Source organism: Sorex fumeus, unplaced genomic scaffold, assembly GCF_029834395.1.
Source record: "Sorex fumeus unplaced genomic scaffold, SorFum_2.1 ptg000043l, whole genome shotgun sequence".
Lineage (NCBI taxonomy): Eukaryota > Metazoa > Chordata > Mammalia > Eulipotyphla > Soricidae > Sorex > Sorex fumeus.
In genome coordinates, this window is record NW_026606100.1 from 42,989,452 (window position 1) to 43,008,414 (window position 18,963).

General features: G+C 41.3%; 1 protein-coding gene across 1 annotated transcript; it reads right to left on the minus strand.

Moving 5' to 3' along the window:
* DCLRE1A (DNA cross-link repair 1A) lies at nucleotides 1–18,871 on the minus strand. The gene is made up of 9 exons (XM_056120618.1): nucleotides 18,178–18,871; nucleotides 13,966–15,618; nucleotides 11,684–11,817; nucleotides 10,533–10,651; nucleotides 8,975–9,115; nucleotides 6,821–6,966; nucleotides 5,321–5,475; nucleotides 2,036–2,177; nucleotides 1–469 (listed from the first exon to the last, which is right to left on the minus strand). Exons 1-9 carry the CDS (start codon nucleotides 18,839–18,841, stop codon nucleotides 309–311), a joined length of 3,315 nt encoding a protein of 1,104 aa, XP_055976593.1. The 5' UTR covers nucleotides 18,842–18,871; the 3' UTR covers nucleotides 1–308.
* Nucleotides 18,872–18,963: the final 92 nt, after the last annotated feature.

Sequence of the window (18,963 nt, forward strand, 5' to 3'; positions counted from 1 at the left end):
TATATAAAAATTTGGTTCATGAAAAATATGTCCATGTTAAGTTCCTGAAAGATCACAAATACTTAAATATAGTGCTTTGAATCCCATTTTACCCAATACTATGAATCCTTTTGGTCCCTGGTCTGTCTCTGTTTCCTCTTCTAATACCAGATGCAGAACCTAACTACTCCCATGGGGAGGATGGAGAAGCCAAAGGTCCTGGGGAGACCAGTCTCGGAGCATTATGACTGTGGCATGTAGATTGAAGTTCTGCTATTCCATACAAGCTGCAGCAGTTACTAACCATTCTGGAGTTCGATCAGCTAACATTAGTATCCAGCTTCCAATTTCCACTCTCTGAAATATTTCTCCATGGTGCTCCTCGAATTAAAGGTGCCGACATTCACGGTAGGTATGATTTTCTTTGGCTTTAGCCACTGAACAAAACGCTTCATTTCTGTGTAGCTGCTGTGTTCACTATAAGGGATTCCTACGATTCAAAAGAAAAGATATAGCCTACTAAAAATCAAATTGAATTTTGAAAACAGCACAAGTCCAAAATAAAATCACAAAGAAAAAGCAATCTGGAATACATTTGTCAAACTCCCTCAGGCTTTATTTCTCACACACAAAAAAACCTGTTAATACCTTTACAGTTAACAAAGAATAAAACCAATAAAATGACTCAAAAGATTTCTATTACTTTTCTATGGAGATACTAAGAAATGGGCTGGGAGGCTGGAGAGATGGCACAGCGGGTAGGGTGTTTGCCTTGCACGTGGCCGACCCGGGTTCGATTCCCAGCATCCCATGTGGTCCCCCGAGCACCACCAGGAGTAATTCCTGAGTGCAGAGCCAGGAGGAACCCCTGTGCATCGCCGGGTGTGACCCAAAAAGCAAAAAAAAAAAAAAAAAAAAAAAAAAAGAAAAAAGAAATGGGCTGGAGCGATAGCACAGTGGTAGGGCGTTTGCCTTGCACGCAGCTGGCCCGGCTGACCTGGGTTCGATTCCTCCGCCCTTCTTGGAGAGCCCGTCAAGCTATGGAGAGTATCTCGCCCACACAGCAAAGCCTGGCAAGCTACCAGTGATGTATTCAATATGCCAAACACAGTAACAGCAAGTCTCACAATGGAGACATTATTGGGCCCACTCGAGCAAATCGATGAACAGGAGGACAGTGCAGTGCTTAAAATAATTCTTCCCTTAAAGGACTTGACATACTTACGGATTTCAAAAATTCCCAAGTATATATAAAATATGAATACTTTCTTATTAAAATTTTTTAAAATTTACTTTTGCTTTTGGACCACACCTGGCAGTTACTCAGGGCTTATTCCTGTGCTCAGGTAGGTTCTGTCACTCCTGGTAGTCTCAGAGGACTGTATGGGGTGCCAGAGAGAGAACCCAGTCATCCGTGGTCAAGGCAAATGCCCTTTCTGCTATTGCTCCAGCCTTGAACACTTTAAGCAGAAAACTAATTTTCAGAACAAAAAAGAAGTTTCAGTCCTCAAACATTACACAAACCTCCACCCCCCAAAAAAAATCAGAAGAGGGACTGAAATCCAATCATGAACAGCATTGTAAGGGTCTATATCAGAGAGATTCAATTCAAAAGTTAAAAATAGGGACTGGAGAGATAGCACAGAATGGTAGGGCGTTTGCCTTGCACGCGGTTGGCCCAGGTTCGATTCCCAGCCTCCCATATGGTCCCCTGAGCACCACCAGGAGTAACTTTTGAGTGCAGAGCCAGGAATAACCCCTGTGCATTGCCAGGTATGACCCAAAAAGAAAAAAAAAACAGAAGACCTGCAGTTCCCTCTGGACACCAGTGATCCCACACATGAAAACCCCTGTATGCCGCATCCTCTCTGCACCTCTCCTCTCCATGGTATCACTTTACAAGCTACAGAAGAGACGATTTCGGAGCTCTTGAAGCAATTTAAAACTCTTGAATTGTTAAGGCTTCTCTGTCACCTTTCTTGGATCTTAATTTTACAAAATTGTTTTTTTTCCAAGTAATTATACCCACTACAAGTAAACAATTGAGTCACTATACCATATATCGAAATGTTTCCTTTGGTCTGAGGTGTGACATCTGCCATACTGGTTAACTTATTGGAGTGTGTCCATCCTGTCGGTCGAAAAGCCAAAATCTGATCATACTTGCCATCAAACTTCTTCAAATGTTTCTGTAAGCCCTGTTCAATGAAAGTGAGATATTTATTTCGTGTTTGGGTTATAGGAAATAAACAGAATGATTAAAGATGTTACATCAGCATAGTCAGAGGGAATTTTCATTTGGCAAGCATTAGCCAGCAACTGAACTAGTGCTCTGATTTCAAAGTGACTAGGAAAAAATATTTTTTTTTCCCCTGTAGCACTATAGCACTGTCCTCCCATTGTTCATCGATTTGCTCGAGCGGGCACCAGTAATGTCTCACAACAAATTGTGAGACTTGTTGTTACTTATTGTTTTTGGCATATTGAATACATCACGGGTAGCTTGCCAGGCTTTGCCATGCGGGCAAGATACTCTTGGTAGCTTGTCGGGCTCTCCAAAGAGGGGCAGAGGAATCGAACCTGGGTTGACTGAGTGGAAGGCAAACCCCCTACCTGCTGTGCTCTAAAATCACACAAGCTTATGTTTAGACTGAAGGGAAGATGAGACATCCAGGGGCCAGAGAGATAGGACAGCAGGTTGGCAGAATGCTTCGTTGCATACAGCTGACCCAGATTCAATCACCAGCATCCCATATGGTCCCCCCAAGTCCCTTCAGGAGTCATTCCCAAGCACAGAGCACTTCTGGCTGTATTCCCCCCCGCCCCAGGCATCTGTAAACATGAGTTATATATGGAAAAATTAGAATGCAGATACCCACTTCAAAAAATAAAATCCCTTCAAGTGCTACCACTATTTGGCTACAAACTATTAGGATGTCAGGGGCATTAATATTAGTACTGGTAAATATCAATCCAAATATAGACCCAAGCATATGTAGCAGCAGAGTATTGACTCACATAGAGAAATACTTTTTTTTTCTTTTGCTTTTTGGGTCACACTCAGCGATGCACAGGGGTTACTCCTGGTTCATGCACTCAGGAATTACTCTGGGGACCATATGGGATGCTGGAAATCGAACCCAGGTAGGGCTGAATGCAAGGCAAACGCCCTACCTACCCGCTGTGCTATCACTCCAGCCCCTAAAGAAATACTTTTAAGATCAAAGAGGGCTAGGGAAAGCTCAAAGGCCTGGAGCACATGAGCAGTGTGCACTAGAAGCAATTCCATCACTGATACCTCAAGGCCGCTCCCTCCAAACCAGAGGGGTGGCCCTGGTGGCCCTCAGCATGGCCCAAGCAGCACCATATCACAGGGCCCAAAGCACGGAGCCAACAGGCCTACAAGTAAACAACTGAATCACTACACCACATATTGAAATGTTTCCTTTGGCCTGAGGAGTAACATCTGCCATCCTAGTTAACTCATTAGAATGTGTCTAATGGGTAGAGCATCCGGGAGGTTCCTAACCTCCAGACCCACCCCAGCACTACTTGGGAGGCCCAAATCACAAAATAAAACAAACAGAGCACACTCTGCACAGACATGCATTTTATTTCCTACTATTATTTTAAAATTTTTGTGTTACACACAGCCATGCTAAGGGCTTACTCCTGGCTCTGTGTTCAGGGTTCACTCCTGGTGAGCTCAAGGACCATATGGATCAAAACTGGATCAGCTGTGTACAAGGAAGATGCTCTACCCACTATTTCTCTGTCCCCTTTATTTTACTTTTCTCTTGTTTAAATTTTTGAGCCACTCCTAGTAGTGCTTGGAGTGAGACTGGTGGGTGCAGGACGGCATATGCCAGGGCACAAATGGGAGTCTTTATAAACTACGGAAAATATTCATGTACATATACCAGACAATGCGCTAATATCCAAGGAATAGAATCCATAAAACTCAACAACCACAAAAACAACCCATCAAAAAAGTAAGGAGAAAAACTGGAAGGACACTTTCCTAAAGAAGTCATATAAGATGGACAATGGGCATATGAAAAATACTCATCACTGAAGTCATGAAATTTGCTTATAAGTGGATGGACATGGAGAGTACATGTTGCTAAGTGAGATGAGTCAGAAAGAGAGGGACAGACATTGAATGACTGTACTCATCTGTGGAATATAAAATCACACAATATGAGTCTAACTCCAAAGGTCAGTATAGGAAGGGCCAGAAAGATTGCTCCACGGTTGGAAGCCGGCCTCATTAGCTGGCATAGAGAAGGGATCACTAAGTCAATGACTGTTTGAGGGATTGCTTGGGATGGGAGATGTGTGCTGAAAGTAGATAAAGGACCAAACATGATGGCCTCTCAGTATCTGTATTGCAAACCATGATGCCCAAAAGTAGAGAGAGAAGGTAAGAAGGAAATTGTCTGCCACAGAGGCAGCGGTAGAGTGGGGTGAGGGTGGCGGGAGGGATACTGGGGATATTGGTGGTGGAAAATGTACACTGGTGGAGGGATGGGTGTTTGATCATTGTAAGACTGAAACTCAATCATGAAAGCTTTGTAAGTGCATCCCATGGTGATTCAATAAAAATAAATTTTATATATATATATATATATATAAAGGGAAAATACTTGTCATTATTTATTCTCAGGGAAATGCCAATCAAAACTACCATATCGGATCACAAAGGTTGGTAGGCAAGTGAAGGGAGGTAAATTGATCCATTCTTTATGAAAACCAGTAAAGAGGTTTCTTAAAATGCTAAAACAGATCTAGGAATTCCTTTCCTGGGTATCTGCTGGAAGAACGCACATAAAAGCCTAATCCAGAAGGATACTGACACTCCTCTGTACACTGGCAGCGCATTTTGCAACAGCCCAGATACAAAAGTAATCCAAGTGCGGAACTGTTCTGAGTAGTGAGGTTTGATGGATACCACTGCTAGGTATCAAAAATGTTAGTGAATGGGAGAAATCTGAGCATGTGAATCAGTGCAAAAATGCTCAGCATCAAATGTATCTTAAGTTATGCCTCAGCACCATCACTGGAACTTCCTCTTAGGATACACTCGTCATTTCATTTAATTCACACAAGTAAAATTCCAACATCTATCAATAGTATGGGGGTTAATATTAATCACACACACACACACACACACACACACACACACACCTACTTAAAAACAGTGAATATTCCTCTGGAAAGATATTCGAGGACCATGTTCACTACAACGTAATTTCAAAAGCAGATAAAATGGGATTCTAGTTACATTCGTTAGGTTTGGGTTTCTTGTTCAACCTCAAAAGCGATAACTCCTGATGCTTACCTTAAAATTAATTTGCATCATTGGGAGAAGGTGAACCAGGGAACTTCTCATATCAGTTGTGATGAGGGAATTCATTTCTGGTATATTGAGGCACTGTAACATTTTATATTTTTCTTGGGACATTCCCACTTTTGAACCTAAAACATCAGCAATGGCTATAGGCAAAAAAGAAGTTTACAATAGCAAGATTATAGGTTTTACTTTTTTTTTTTAAGTTACAGCTTAATCACTTTTCAAGAAAAGAAATCACTTTCTACTCTTGTCATCTCAAAAAGGCTGCATAATTCTGTGGTGTGTTGGCTGTGTAAATTTTGAAAAATTAAAAAAATCATTTTAAAAGATACAGTTCTTTAAAAGTTGCAAAAGATATACAGAAGGAGGGTAGAGGAAGGAGAGTAAAAACCTTGTTTGGAAGTGTTAACCCCTTTCTCATTTCATATCTTTGTTACTATTGTTTAGATAGGTCACTTCTGTTGGTGCTGGTGTGTGTCTGTGAGAAAGAGACAGATGTGTGTGTATGCATGTGTGTATGAGACCCACTGTGTAGCCCAGTGTGTAGGGGAGTGTGTGTGTATGTGTGTATGTGTGTGTGTTTATGTGACAAAGAGACCAGGTGAATGGATGTGTGTGGAGACCAGGGTGTGAGTGTGTATGCATGTGTGTATGTGTGTGTGAGAGAGAGAGAGAGAGAGAGAGAGAGAGAGAGAGACCAGGTGTGTGTGTGGTGTGTGAGAGAGAAAAAAAGAGCGAGGAAGAGGGAAAGGGAGAGGTAAAGAGAGAGAGAGAGAGAGAGAGAGAGAGAGAGCAGTTGTGTATGTATCTGTGTGAGGAAAGTGGGGGATGGGTGAGAGAGAGTAACAGAGAGAGAGAGAGAAACCAGGTATGTGTGTATGAGCGTGTGTGTGTGTGTGTGTGTGAGAGAGAGAGAGAGAGAGACAGACAGACACAGACAGACAGACCAGCGTGTGCAAACAAATGCCCCTACCAGCTAGATTATAGCTCTGGTGATCACTTCTGATCTTTAAAATTTGATAATATGTGACCAAAGTTAGGAAGAAATGGAAAGAATGGAAAGTATTTTACAAAATAGTACAATAATATTTTGATAAACTAAGTAAAAAACTATTCCTTAAAATAATAAATTGATTATTGTCAAGAATGCAGTGATATAACACGATCAAAGTATCTTTCAAACTCCGTTAAGATACTAAGGTAGCTTGGACATTTTTTGTATAAACAAACTTTATTTATTCTAAAATTATTTAGTTTTGTCAAATAAAGACTACCATAAGCACACTTATCAAAGTCTCCATTAATAGAAGCCTTTCAAAGTTGAAGGGAGTCCAGCTTTCTAAAATCTCGATTCAGCTTCAAAGGTAAAAGTCAACCATTTCAGGAAATAATTATCAAGTGCAAGAACAAAAACTCGGAGGGCTTCATTCAAAAAAGAATCTAATCTTTATAATATATTAATGTGAATTAGATCCAGCTACCACCCACCTAGGAAGACTTTCTCTTTTCCAATAGAGTAAGTGCCACAGACAACCAGCACACGTGGGTTTAGAGTTACAGTCTCAAAGGCGGTGTTGATGGCAAACTGGATAACCTCTTGCTGAGAGGGAAAGGCGTATTCTGGGCTACAGTAGCTGTCAGGTAGAAATATGAAAAGAACAAAAATGTCATAGCATTAAGACAGATGCTATTTTAAAAATAACCGAGCAAAATTATACACAATGGTGGCAAGATGCATTAATGCCATTGATAATATCTCACAGGAGGTGCTCACATTATTTGTGACCAGTTAATGATTATTTCTGATAGAGTGTTCTATTCTTGAATATATCTTTTCTGTTCTATTTCTTTTATCACAACCAGAAAAAGAAATTGACTTTTTACTTCAGGACTATACTGAGCCAGTCAGATGTATTAACTATTGAGTTATAAATACCGATGTCACTTGTTTTAGCCCCAATCTTTATGGAAAATACTATTGATCAGGATTAATTTTGGAATAAAGAACTGTCTTAATAAAAAAAATTATAAAAATAACAAAACTAAACAGGAATCTAGTGAAGTAGTTTTAAATTAAAAGCTAATAATATGGGCTGGAGCGATAGCACAGCAGGTAGGGCGTTCGCCTTACAAGCGGCCAACATAGCCGACCCGAGTTCGATTCCTCCGCCCCTCTCGGAGAGCCTGGCAAGCTACCGAGAGTATTCGATATGCCAAACACAGTAACAACAAAGTCTCCAATGGAGATGTCACTGGGCCCGCTCGAGCAAATCGACGATCAACGGGAGGGCCTTTACCTTTTACCTTTACCTTATTTTGGGCTGAGAGACAGTACAGTGGGTAGGGTGCTGGCCTTGCATGCAGCTGACCCAGGTTCAATCCCCTACATTCTGTATGGTCCCCAAGCACCACTAGGAGTGATTTCTGAGTGCAGAGTCAGGAGCATTGTACTCAGATGTGGCCCCCAAACAAAAACAAATAATAAAAGCTAATATTTGCATATTTTCCACCTGGAAGACATTACATAAAAACACAATAAAAAATTAACACTTGACACTATAATCTATACATATTTGAGACAAAAACTAAGCACTTCCATTTGTTTTTTGTTTGGTTTGGTTTTTGGTTTTGTTTTTTGGGCTACACCCGGCAATGCTCAGGAGTTACTCGTAGTGGGGCTTGGGAAACCATAAGAAATGGCAGGGATCGAACCCACGTAGGCCATGTGCAAGGCAAGTGGTCTACCTACTGTCTTATCTCTCTATCTCAAAACTAAGTATTTTTTACTAAAAAGGTTGTGAGGTACAAACACCAAAGACATATTTCCCCCTTCAATTTTCAAAATTGTTTGATCATTTCCCAGTAGAACAGAAAAAAAAAAATAGCTCTTTCTCTTATAAAAACACATAAAGAAATTAGAATTGTATGCAAAATAGAACTAATAAGCAGCAAATGACTATTAAACATTCGTAATTTTTCTTGGATTTAAAGTGCATATAAAAGAATTGGAAAGATTGGCTACAGTGTACAAAATTGAATAATATGATCATCTTTTGCTAAAATATGCTAATTAAATTCGCTAAAATAAGCCAATTAAATTGACTTCCTGAAACAGGTTGAAAAGTTCACAGAATTTGTAACAAACTGATTAAGTATTCTTAAAATATAGAATTAAAAGATAATGGCTTATATCATTATGTTTCTCGCACTGAGAAATTCAAGATTGTCACTTACAAATGATCTTTTTGAGAACAAACAGAGTAATTTTGAATACTGAGAAACAGAAAACATTTGGGTCTGTGTTCTCCATGGATACAGTTTGTAGCTGGTCTCTGAAAGGATAATCTAAAATGGTGTCTTCCAAAACTTTGTCCCATCTTTTCAAAAATTTTTTTGTTTCAATCACAAGATTTTTACATAAACTCTACTATCAAAAGATAATCAGAAAAAAAAAACCATTTTGATCCATAGTCAGTTAAGACCTGGGCTCCCAAATCTGTTCTTAGGTATATTTCTTCCTTTACGAGAACCTTAAAATAATTGACAGTCTATGTCATCATCCTGAGGTCCTACCTAACTAACACACAGGAAGCACTCCTAACCCAGTGCAGAAAGGCAGCAAACAAACAAAGCCCCTCTTACGTGGTATCTAAATAAAGCGTGTGGATTTTCTGGGTAGCCAGCAGAGAGCGTTCCATGGAGGGGTCGGCTCTGAAGTCCCCCGTGTGCAAGATGACAAGGCCATTGGGGAGATGAAAAAGGATCATGACAGCACCTGGACAGCTGAACACAAACATTTCAGAGGAGTCTTTTGAAGTCACCATCCTTGACAATATTATAATATTGTTCTTTAGAGCTGTATGATACTGTCAATGATAACGTTTCATGCCGACGACATTCCAGCACCATCCTTCCACCAGTGTCCATTTTTCTCTACTATTGTCCCTGAATCCTGCCATCCTAACACAGCTTACTTCGGCATCCAAAGGACATTCTATCAGCCGACCACAAAGTGCATTATCCTCCAGAGGCAAAGTAGCACTTCAGTTTTTAGTTTGTGGTCTTCTGGGTCACACCCGGCAATGCTCAGGGGTTACTCCTGGCTCTGCACTCGGGAATTACTCCTGGTGGTACTTGGGGGGGGACCATGTGGGATGCTGCGGATCAAATCTGGTTGATTGTGTGCAAGGCAAACGCCCTGCCTGCTGTATTATCACTGAGGTCCTCAATGTAGCACTTTAACATTAGGACTTTGACATCAATTGAAGAGAAAGAAAAAGAAAAGAAAGGCATGGAAGGACTGACCCTCAAACCCAGCCGCATTCCTGGGAAAGGCCTCTCCTTAGGCCTAGCCCTGGATGGCCTTTGGGAGATCTGTTTGGAGCCATCCTCAGAGCTATTGATACGAGCCCGAAGTGATGAACCTGGTGTTCCCAATCTTCACGCTACCAGTGTGATCTACAGTGAAAGTTGTGGTTTTTGCTCAGGGGACTGGAGTGTGAGTAATGGAGGTCAGTCCCGTGGCGCTTCCTGCATTAATGACTGACCCACTAGAAAAACCAGTGAAAGGAAAAGTTCAGTGTGCAGTGCCAGTGACGTCCCTCTGTGTGCAGCTAGCAGAAGCACTTGGTAGGGATCCCTGAACACCTGTCCTGGGGCTCTCCTTTTGTCGCTGCCTGTGCCCCGTTGTCCTTTGCTGACATGAGTCTGCAGTCCCTTGCTAAGATAATCTACCCCCTAAGAATATAGCAATAGTCTTTCTGGGTCTTGTAAGTCCTGCCCCAGTGAACCATCACTTAAAGGTGGTTCGAGTCAACTGCCTGACACCTGGGGTCTGTCTGGAAGTGGTTGAACTTTCATTTTGAATTCTTGCACAGCACCGGAAGCAATGGCATCTGTCATCTAAAACCATTCCCTTACCTCCCTCCTTCAAACCTTCAGATCTCAATGATTTTAGCAGGAAGTTATATCCACATTCAATACTACAAAATCTTTAGAAAAGAGAAAGGGGAGGAATACGTCATGAAACCAATCTTTTACGAATCTCAAAATCAGACAAAAGCATTATAAAACACTCCAGAACAATACCCATCATGAAAATAGACTAGTCATTATTTCGAATAAAAAGGTTCTTAAATAACCATGCCAAGGCATTTTTCCTTTGAAATACTTGTAAAAGACTATTATTAAAGTGACTTACTGATTAGCATCGAGTAGAACAACACTGACACCATTCACTATACATTCAGTGTTCATTGGCAAAGTGTGGATATATTGTTCTTGCACATGAAGTTTGCTCTTCAATAAGTTGCCAGTTATCTGAAAAAAAAACAATGTTATTGAGACTGACACAGAAGAAAATTCCTAACGGTCTTCTATTGTATTGTATTCATGATCTATTGCTTAGATCATGAGCATCGTAGAACCTGAGAAGGGAGCACCTATTCTCTCACTAAAACTCATGCCAGCCTTTCAAAACTTCATGAAAAGACTGTTACTTAGACACCGTCTTCTGTGCCTCACCTAAGATGTCCTTCATTCCTGCCCAACAGAAAACTCCTCAGTTCTGGCCCTGGTCAATTCTGCAAGATTATTTTCTGCCATTTCCTGTCTCCTGGTTAGCGGTTCTGAATTCTCCCAAGGCATCTGGCTTGGCAATGTCACCTGTGCGTGCCTCTAATAACTCTCCATCCTCTTGTTTCTCTACATGCTTCTGGAATAGGACAAACCTGCGTTTCAAGCCAGGCCCAGCCATCATTTGCTCTGGGATAGGAGGCATATCTCCATGAAGACAAAGAGGATAATCTAAGTACACTGTGAGGATCAAATGGAATTTGAGCCCAAACCCTCAGGAGGGGCATTAGAGTGTGTGACTTTCAGGACTTACTTTAAGGTATCTCTTCTGCCACAAAGTTTTCCCTAACCTTCTTATAGACACAGTGACGCATTCTCTTCTCCTCAGCTCTCATTTCCCACTACAGACCATCCCATAGTGCTGTTATTGATGAAGACTTCCGCTGAAGTCTCTGGAACTGTGGAGTTGTGTATTCTGCCTTGAGGATCTTTGAAGACTCTCAACAAATATGGATCGGAAGAAACTTAGGTCTAGTACACTCGGCAGCACTTGATCTATTATTTCCACACAAGAAAGCCTATTTCAAAAACCAACTGCCACTACGTGTAGTGACTCATTTACTTTTAGGCTCTGAGTATACAACTGATTTTATCTTCTCGAGCAGAAGGACTGCTCTTACTGTCACCAGAGTTAGTCTTTGGAAATCAGTCGCTTAAAAACTCACTGCACCCTGCAAGTGTGAAAGTGCATTAGGAATGCAGATCCCTCCCACTTACCTGGCTGCAATAAACTGGAAAGGTGAAGGCTTTGGACAGGCCAGCATAGTGATCGGAGTGAAAGTGTGTGAGGAAATAGGCTGTGCAGCCTTCAATCGGTCCATACTGAAAGGCATCCACTGAGAAGCCAGTTCCTGCAAAGACAATACCAGCCCAGCAGCTTGACCAACAGCCAGCGAAGGACAAGACAGCTAGTCTGATTAAAACGCTAGACCCCTCTCACAGTTTTACCTCTCATTTCCAACTTAACTCTATTTGCCGTTTTTTTTTGGGGGGGAGGGGGTGGAGGATGGAGGACACAATTAGTGGTGCCCAGGGCTTACTCCTGGCTCCTTGCTCTGGGATCACTTCTGGAGGGGCTTGGGAAACACAACAGAAATTATCCATGGGGAGTGGGGAGGCAAATACTGCTATACCTCCAAGGGGACAAAAATGGTTGAAGACACAAGTAATGTGAATTTTGCCATAATCTAACATGACATAATAAAATAGTGGATAAAAAGAACTGTAATATTTCAATCAGGCTTAATTCTTTTGCAAATCACAACACTCAAAAGGAGAGAGAGAACAGAGGGGAATGCCCTGCCACAGAGGCAGGGTGGGATGGGGAGCGGGAGGGATACTGGGATCCGTGGTTGGTGAGAAATGGGCCCTGGTAGAGGGATGGGTATTCGAAATAAATAAATACATAAATACTAAATGTTAAATAATTACACACATTTTAAAAAATTTGATTAAAAGTAGATAATACTTTAAAAAAGAACTGCAATGTTTCATATTTCATCATGGGGGGAGGGCAAGGATATAGGAAAAGGAAGGAAACAAGCAAAATGAAGTTTCTCAAAGTTTCTAGAAAAGTAGTAATGGGGTGGGGTTGGGAAACTATGGAACAGTTTTGAAATATATTCATGAAAGAAAAAACCCAGATGTGTTGCAGTGATACACGAGAAGATAAGCAAAAGTACACAACTTAAGAGGTTTATTAACACACAAAATTCTATTTTTAGGTCCACTTAAAATGCAAAAAAAAAATTATCGAAAGCAAAACTAATTCTATAGTATATGCTATTCTCTACACAAATATTCTGAACCATAGAAAAACACTTAAAACATCTGAAGCCAAGTGTATCCAGGCAGTCTTTTCAGAAGAGTTAACGGTTTCTTCACTAATAAAATTCATTTCTTGTGTGACGAGAGTAGACTATAGACCGAACAAAACTGCCACTCCAATGTCTCTTTTGCAAACCACAGCACTCAAAATGAGAAAGATAACAAAAGGGAATGCCCTGCCATAGAGGTAGGGTGGGATGGAGGGATGGGGGGAGGGAGGGATGCTGGGGCTGGTGGTGGTGGAGAATGGGCACTGGTGGAAGGATGGGTATTCGATCATTGTATAACTGAAACCCAAGCACAAAAATTTGTAAGTCTACAACTGTACCTCATGGTGTTTCACTAATAAAAATTTAAGAAAAAAAATTCATTTCATGACAGTTCTAACTCATCTATGAAGTTATGAGAAACCACAGCATGAAAAGGGTAAGACACTAAGTTCTAATATGGTTAAAAAATAGGGGATCCTAAGCCAAGTGTCACCCAGTGATCCCAGAATGTTCCCAATCCCCTCCCCAGCAACTAATCTCATCTTCAGAACTGAGTTGTCATGGGTACAGCCACACACTTTAGTCTATGAACAAATAAATAAAAGAAGAACCTGAGAGACAGGACAGGGTGAAGGGGCTTGCCTTGATACAACCAACCCAGGATCAATCCTGGGTACCACATATGGTTCCTGAGTTGCCAGGAGTGATCTCTGAGCACAAAGCCAGAAATAAGCCTTGACCACTATCAGTTGTGGCCTAAGAACAATACTTGGCATGTATTATGCCACATATAACCTGTGATATCTTCCTTGTCTGAACTATTAAGTACTTCTCTAAAGTGATCTATTCAGCATTTCTCTAAACTGATCAGGGAAAGCCTTTGATTAGAGTCCTACCTCCTTCCGGATTATGCTGATCTTTACTGATTTTTGCCAAATCTGTAATCTAGTAATAATCTACTAATCTAACTAGTACAATGTCCAAAACAGAAATATTAGTAAGAGTTTCCTGAATTAGGGGTAAAACGCCCCCTCCCCCCGAGTCATACTATAGGTCAATGAAGTATTATGAAGAGTATAGGAAACCCCAAAATTGTTTTGTACTCATACACACAATAGGTGCAATGACCATGACATTTTAAAAAACTTGGTAGATACACGGAACACTGAAAGTTCAACTTACCAGGTATTTTCTTATAAAACGGACATGTCCTTTTTCTTAATTCTCCTGTGTTATATGACTCTGTGGTTTTCATGGTTCTTCTCTGCTGTGGTCTGCCACAAGGTGATTTCATCTGAACTTTGTCTTTGCCTACATTGACTGCTTCCAACTCTGCCTCATTCATTAGCTGATCTGACTTCTGATTCTCTCGTCCTGGTATCAAATCTGACTTTTTCCGTCTCTTTCTCTGGCGCGGCGACATCTGACTGGATAATTCCAGGCAACTCTCATTTAAATTCTTTGCATCAAACTCTACGTCACTTAAAGATTTTTCTGCCTTCCTCTTGTACTGCCGAGACCTCTTTTCATTAGGACTTGCCACCGGATTTGAGTTCCTGCTTTTGAAGTCACTTTCCCCGGGCACTTGCTCTTCTTTTATTTTGGGTGGTAACCCAAAATAAACACCGATATCCATCTGCTTCATTGCCTTAGTCGGTGGGTCTGCTGCCACCTTACCAGAGGACAGCATCTGCAGGGATTTAGAAGGAGTAGGTGTGCTTGGAAGTTTCTCTCTATTTGAGGCTGGAACTTTCCTACTCAGCACACCGTCTGCTGCCTTCCTGCAGGAACATGTTGAGGTGCTGTTCTTAGTACTGAGGGGTTGACTTGGCAACTCTCTAATTCTGCTTTGGGTAGGAGGGAAAGACTGACACCCTCCTCCCCGGCTTTCAAAGGCCTCTGACATTTCACCCTTAAGTAAAGGGAGAGAATGCTGATTGCCATCAGCTGATTCTCTAATTACCTGTTTCTGTTTATTTGATTGAGATGAGTGATGTTCTGCTATTTTTGCCCCAGCAGAATTTTGATACTGAGAATTAAGACCCCTGACTAAAGCCGCTGGAAATGATGGAAAATCCCCTTCAGTCTCTGCTGGGTCATCACTCTCACTTTGGAAAAGAAGTGGAGACGAATCACTTCGAGTATTGCATTTAGACAAGCCCTGATTGCATTCATTCTCAATTAAGAAGCTATTCACCTCTGGGTGGCTCTTCTCTTGGTCCAATAGTAAGGGACATGGGAGATTTTTAAGCCAAGAGGAGCTGTTATCTTCCAGGTCATCATCTTTAGAGCTTTCCGTGAAAAACAGTTCCTGTTGGGAATCATCCAACTTCCTAGTGATCTCGTCAGTTTCTTCCTCACTTTGAAGAGGCGAGTAGGAAATTTCGTCATTGCTAACATCGTTTTCTAGCAACGGTGCATTTCTTCGTTCTGAGTTGTGTTGGCTGTCTAATTCATCAGTAAGCCGCCAACCAACTCCGTCCAGTTTGTCATCATTAGCAAGTTCTGTAAACAGGGGAATTTGTTGGGATCCTGGGCTGTTTGTCAAAGAAGAAAGTTTCTCAGTTGCAGATGGAGATCTCAAGCCCGGTGGTGTCACCCTCGAGGAAGCAGCCAGGACATTTTTGAAGTCCTCGGTTTGCTTCTGACACACAGACCATTTTTCCTCAAAGCTAGAAGGCAAGCCCGGATCAGTGTGGTTGAAAGTGAGGGTGGCCAGGTGCGAGGGGCTGCCAGGAGGACTTCGACTGGCCCTGCTCTGAGCCAGCAGGAAGTGAGTATATCTCTTGTAATGAGAAGGGATTGTTGAAGTACACAGCAGACCATCAGGACACTCTGAAAACGAAACAAATACAAAAGTGTTAGGGATTCAAATCCCAGACTAAGGTTTCAGAACACTAGCCAACACGCATAGGAAAGTTATTGTGGAAAGTCTATTAATCCTACTTTGAACCCTTAAACATTTTTGGCCACTCTTTTGCCCAAAGAATGCAACACATGAAGGATGATCATGGCCGCCATGCATTTCTTGGATGTATTATGCAATTCGTTTTGAATTAAATTTTAGTCATTGCAGGTTCACAAATCTTTGACTATGGCTAAATATTTTTTTGCGACCTTGACATTCAGTGGAACAACGTGATGTGGGGCCTTGACCCCTTTCAAGTAACTTGACCATAGGCAAATTAAGTAGCTATCAAAATAAAGGTAAAAAGGTAAAGGCCCTCCCGTTGATCCTCGATTTGCTCGAGCGGGCCCAGTAACGTCTCCATTGGAGACTTTGTTGTTACTGTGTCTGGCATACTGTGTCTGGCATATCGAATACTCTCGGTAGCTTAAAGAATGCTAACCCAGTACAGGTTTGCAAGGTATAATTATTATTTGTAACTCAATTCAAATTCTTTTCTGAAAAAAAAAATACTTTTAAGGATTAACAGAAGCCTTGGATTTGATTCAAAACACCACCCAAAAATAGCATTTCTTTTCCACAAATAACTCACAAATATGAGTTCCCTCAAAAACGCACTTAGTTTACAGTAGGTGTAACTTCAACGGGCCTTGAAATTGACACCATCAGTTTCCACAGCTGATCTGTTTCACCAGGGAGGCAACATAGAGTAAAGAAAGACTGGTATTGCCCTCACAATAACATTCTGTAACCATCTCAGCATATCCTCTTATAAGTTAACTTTGGAGGTTGTCAAAACATGACTTTACATTGGAGGACTTCTTTGTTGAAAGCCACTTAAAACTGCTTTACAAAACAGTCTCTTCTTGAATGCATTTCAAGAAGAGCCTATCCAAGAATCTATTCAATCAATGGAAAATGAAAAAAATTGCTAAGAGATGGCTTCTTCTAAAATAATACTTTAGACTACAATCATTTGTGAGATATCATATATATATATACATATATACATACATATATACATACATAATGTCACTGTCACTGTCCTCCTGTTGTTTATCGATTTGCTTGAGCGGGCACCAGTAACATTGTGAGACTTGTTACTGTGTTTGGCATATGGAATACGTCACGGGTAGCTTGCCAGGTTTTGCTGTGCGGGCCAGATACTCTCGGTAGCTTGCGGGGCTCTCCGAGAGGGGCGGATGAATTGAACTTGGGCCGACCAGGTCAGCCACGTGCAAGGCAAATGCCCTACCCGCTGTGCTATCGCTCCAGCTGTGTTATCACTGGAGCTATATATGTATATATGAGACTAATATCCAAGGTAAAGGTAAACAGGGGTCAGAAAGACAGGTCAAAGGTTGGAAGCTTGGCACAAGAGTGCGTGGGCGGTGAAAGGCATATGTAAAGGGATGTACCTGATAACCTTTCGTAATCTGTATAGCAAACCATAAGACCCAAAAGGAAAGAGGAAGGAGGGGGGGCGGGAGAGAGAGAAAAGAAAGTGCCTGCCATAGTGCCAGATGGTGGGATGAGGTTGGGGGACAGGAGGGAAACTGGGACCACCCTGGTGGTAGGAAAAATACAGTGGTGAAGGGATGGGTGTTGGAACATTATATGACTGAAATTCACTCATGAACAACTTTGTGAATGTGTGTATCACTGTGATTCTATTAAAAATAAATTTAAAAAATAAAATAGAATTTTAATCTGAAAAGTCCGCAATGGGCTTCTCAACTTTTCTGATTTTCAAGCCACTTCAAAGCAAATCACTAGTAAGTCTTTGGGTTTTTACTTACTACACTTTCACAAGAAAGACAAATCCAAGTTTTAAAAGTTACTTTGCATCTTCACTTTGATGCAAAGTGAAGGGCCTAAGGGCCAGGGAGATTGTTCAAAGGATTGCGTGCTTTGTACCAGGAGAAGTGGGTTCAATCTCAAGGACTAGGGTATTCTGAACATCACCAGAAATGACCCGCCCCAGCCCTCCCAACACATTGGGAGTAGCCCTGCTAGCCCCACCGAGTGTAGTCCTACTGTTCTCCCCAGACAAAGGTAACAATGACTTAAATAGTTTTAGTTAAAAAATAAAATGATAAACTATAAAATAAAAATAAAACCTTTTTTTCCCTGAATTATAGTTACTATGAAGAGCATATATACTTATTTTTCTATTTAAAAATTTTGGGGGCGCCTGGAGCGATAGCACAGCAGGTAGGGCGTTTGCTTTGCATGCGTTCAACCTGGGTTCGATTCCCAGCATCCCATATGGTCCCCCAAGCACTGCCAGGAGTAATTCCTGAGTGAATGAGCCAGGAGTAACCCCTGTGTATCGCCGGGTGTGACCCAAAAAAAAGAAAAAAACTAAAATTTTTTTTTCCTGAAAACATAGGATCTACTTTCCTCTGAGTTGTTGTTTGATGCACCATGATTTATGATACTGTTAATGGTCAGGGTTTCAGATCACTACCTATTTATCATCTTACCTATGTCAGAGGCAGGTGGAGAATCCAAACACTCGAAAACATGCCATCGAGGTGTCTGACCTAGCAATGAGGAAAAAGGCATCTGGCAGTTGGGACAGTATCCATCATAAACTGGACGACTCTTTGGTGTCCCTTGCTTGTTTCTGGGGGTGCGACGGTGTTTTCTGGGGGTGGTCTCCTCCTGCTGGGACTGTGGGATGCTGTCTTCACCGCTACAATTTTGACTGGAAACTACTGAATTCTCACTCTTCTCTTCTCCCAGGCACACTTCTGGGACCTTCACAGTCTCTTGAGCATCTACTGGGCTTTTTTTATTTTTCTTTCGTTTTGACCGGTATGTCCCATCTGTTGCTTTTTCAACAGATTTCGAGATCTTCCCAGAGTTCTTGTTTGGGTGCACTGGTTTTGGTTTTCTTTTGGATTTATATTCCCAAATGTCTTCCTCTGAAAGAGAGTCTTCCAACATGGCAAAATAATTTTTGTCATTAAAAAAGCACCAATCTTCTTGAGTCCACTTCTTTTTATAAAAAGTTCTTAAAGAAATTATTTTGTCGAGAACAGAAAGGAAAACCAAAATGCCACTAATCTGTTGGTATCTGAAGTTCCTGTAATGAATAGATTGACAAACTACAGACCAGATGCTTGAGAATACTTGTTGTTCCATTTATACAACAAAATTAAGAGGACCCACCATGGGAGGTAGCATCTGAGTTTTACATTGCGACTGCTACCTCATTCAGTGGATCCTGATCTTTCCCACAATTTGATTCATAAAAATAAAAAATA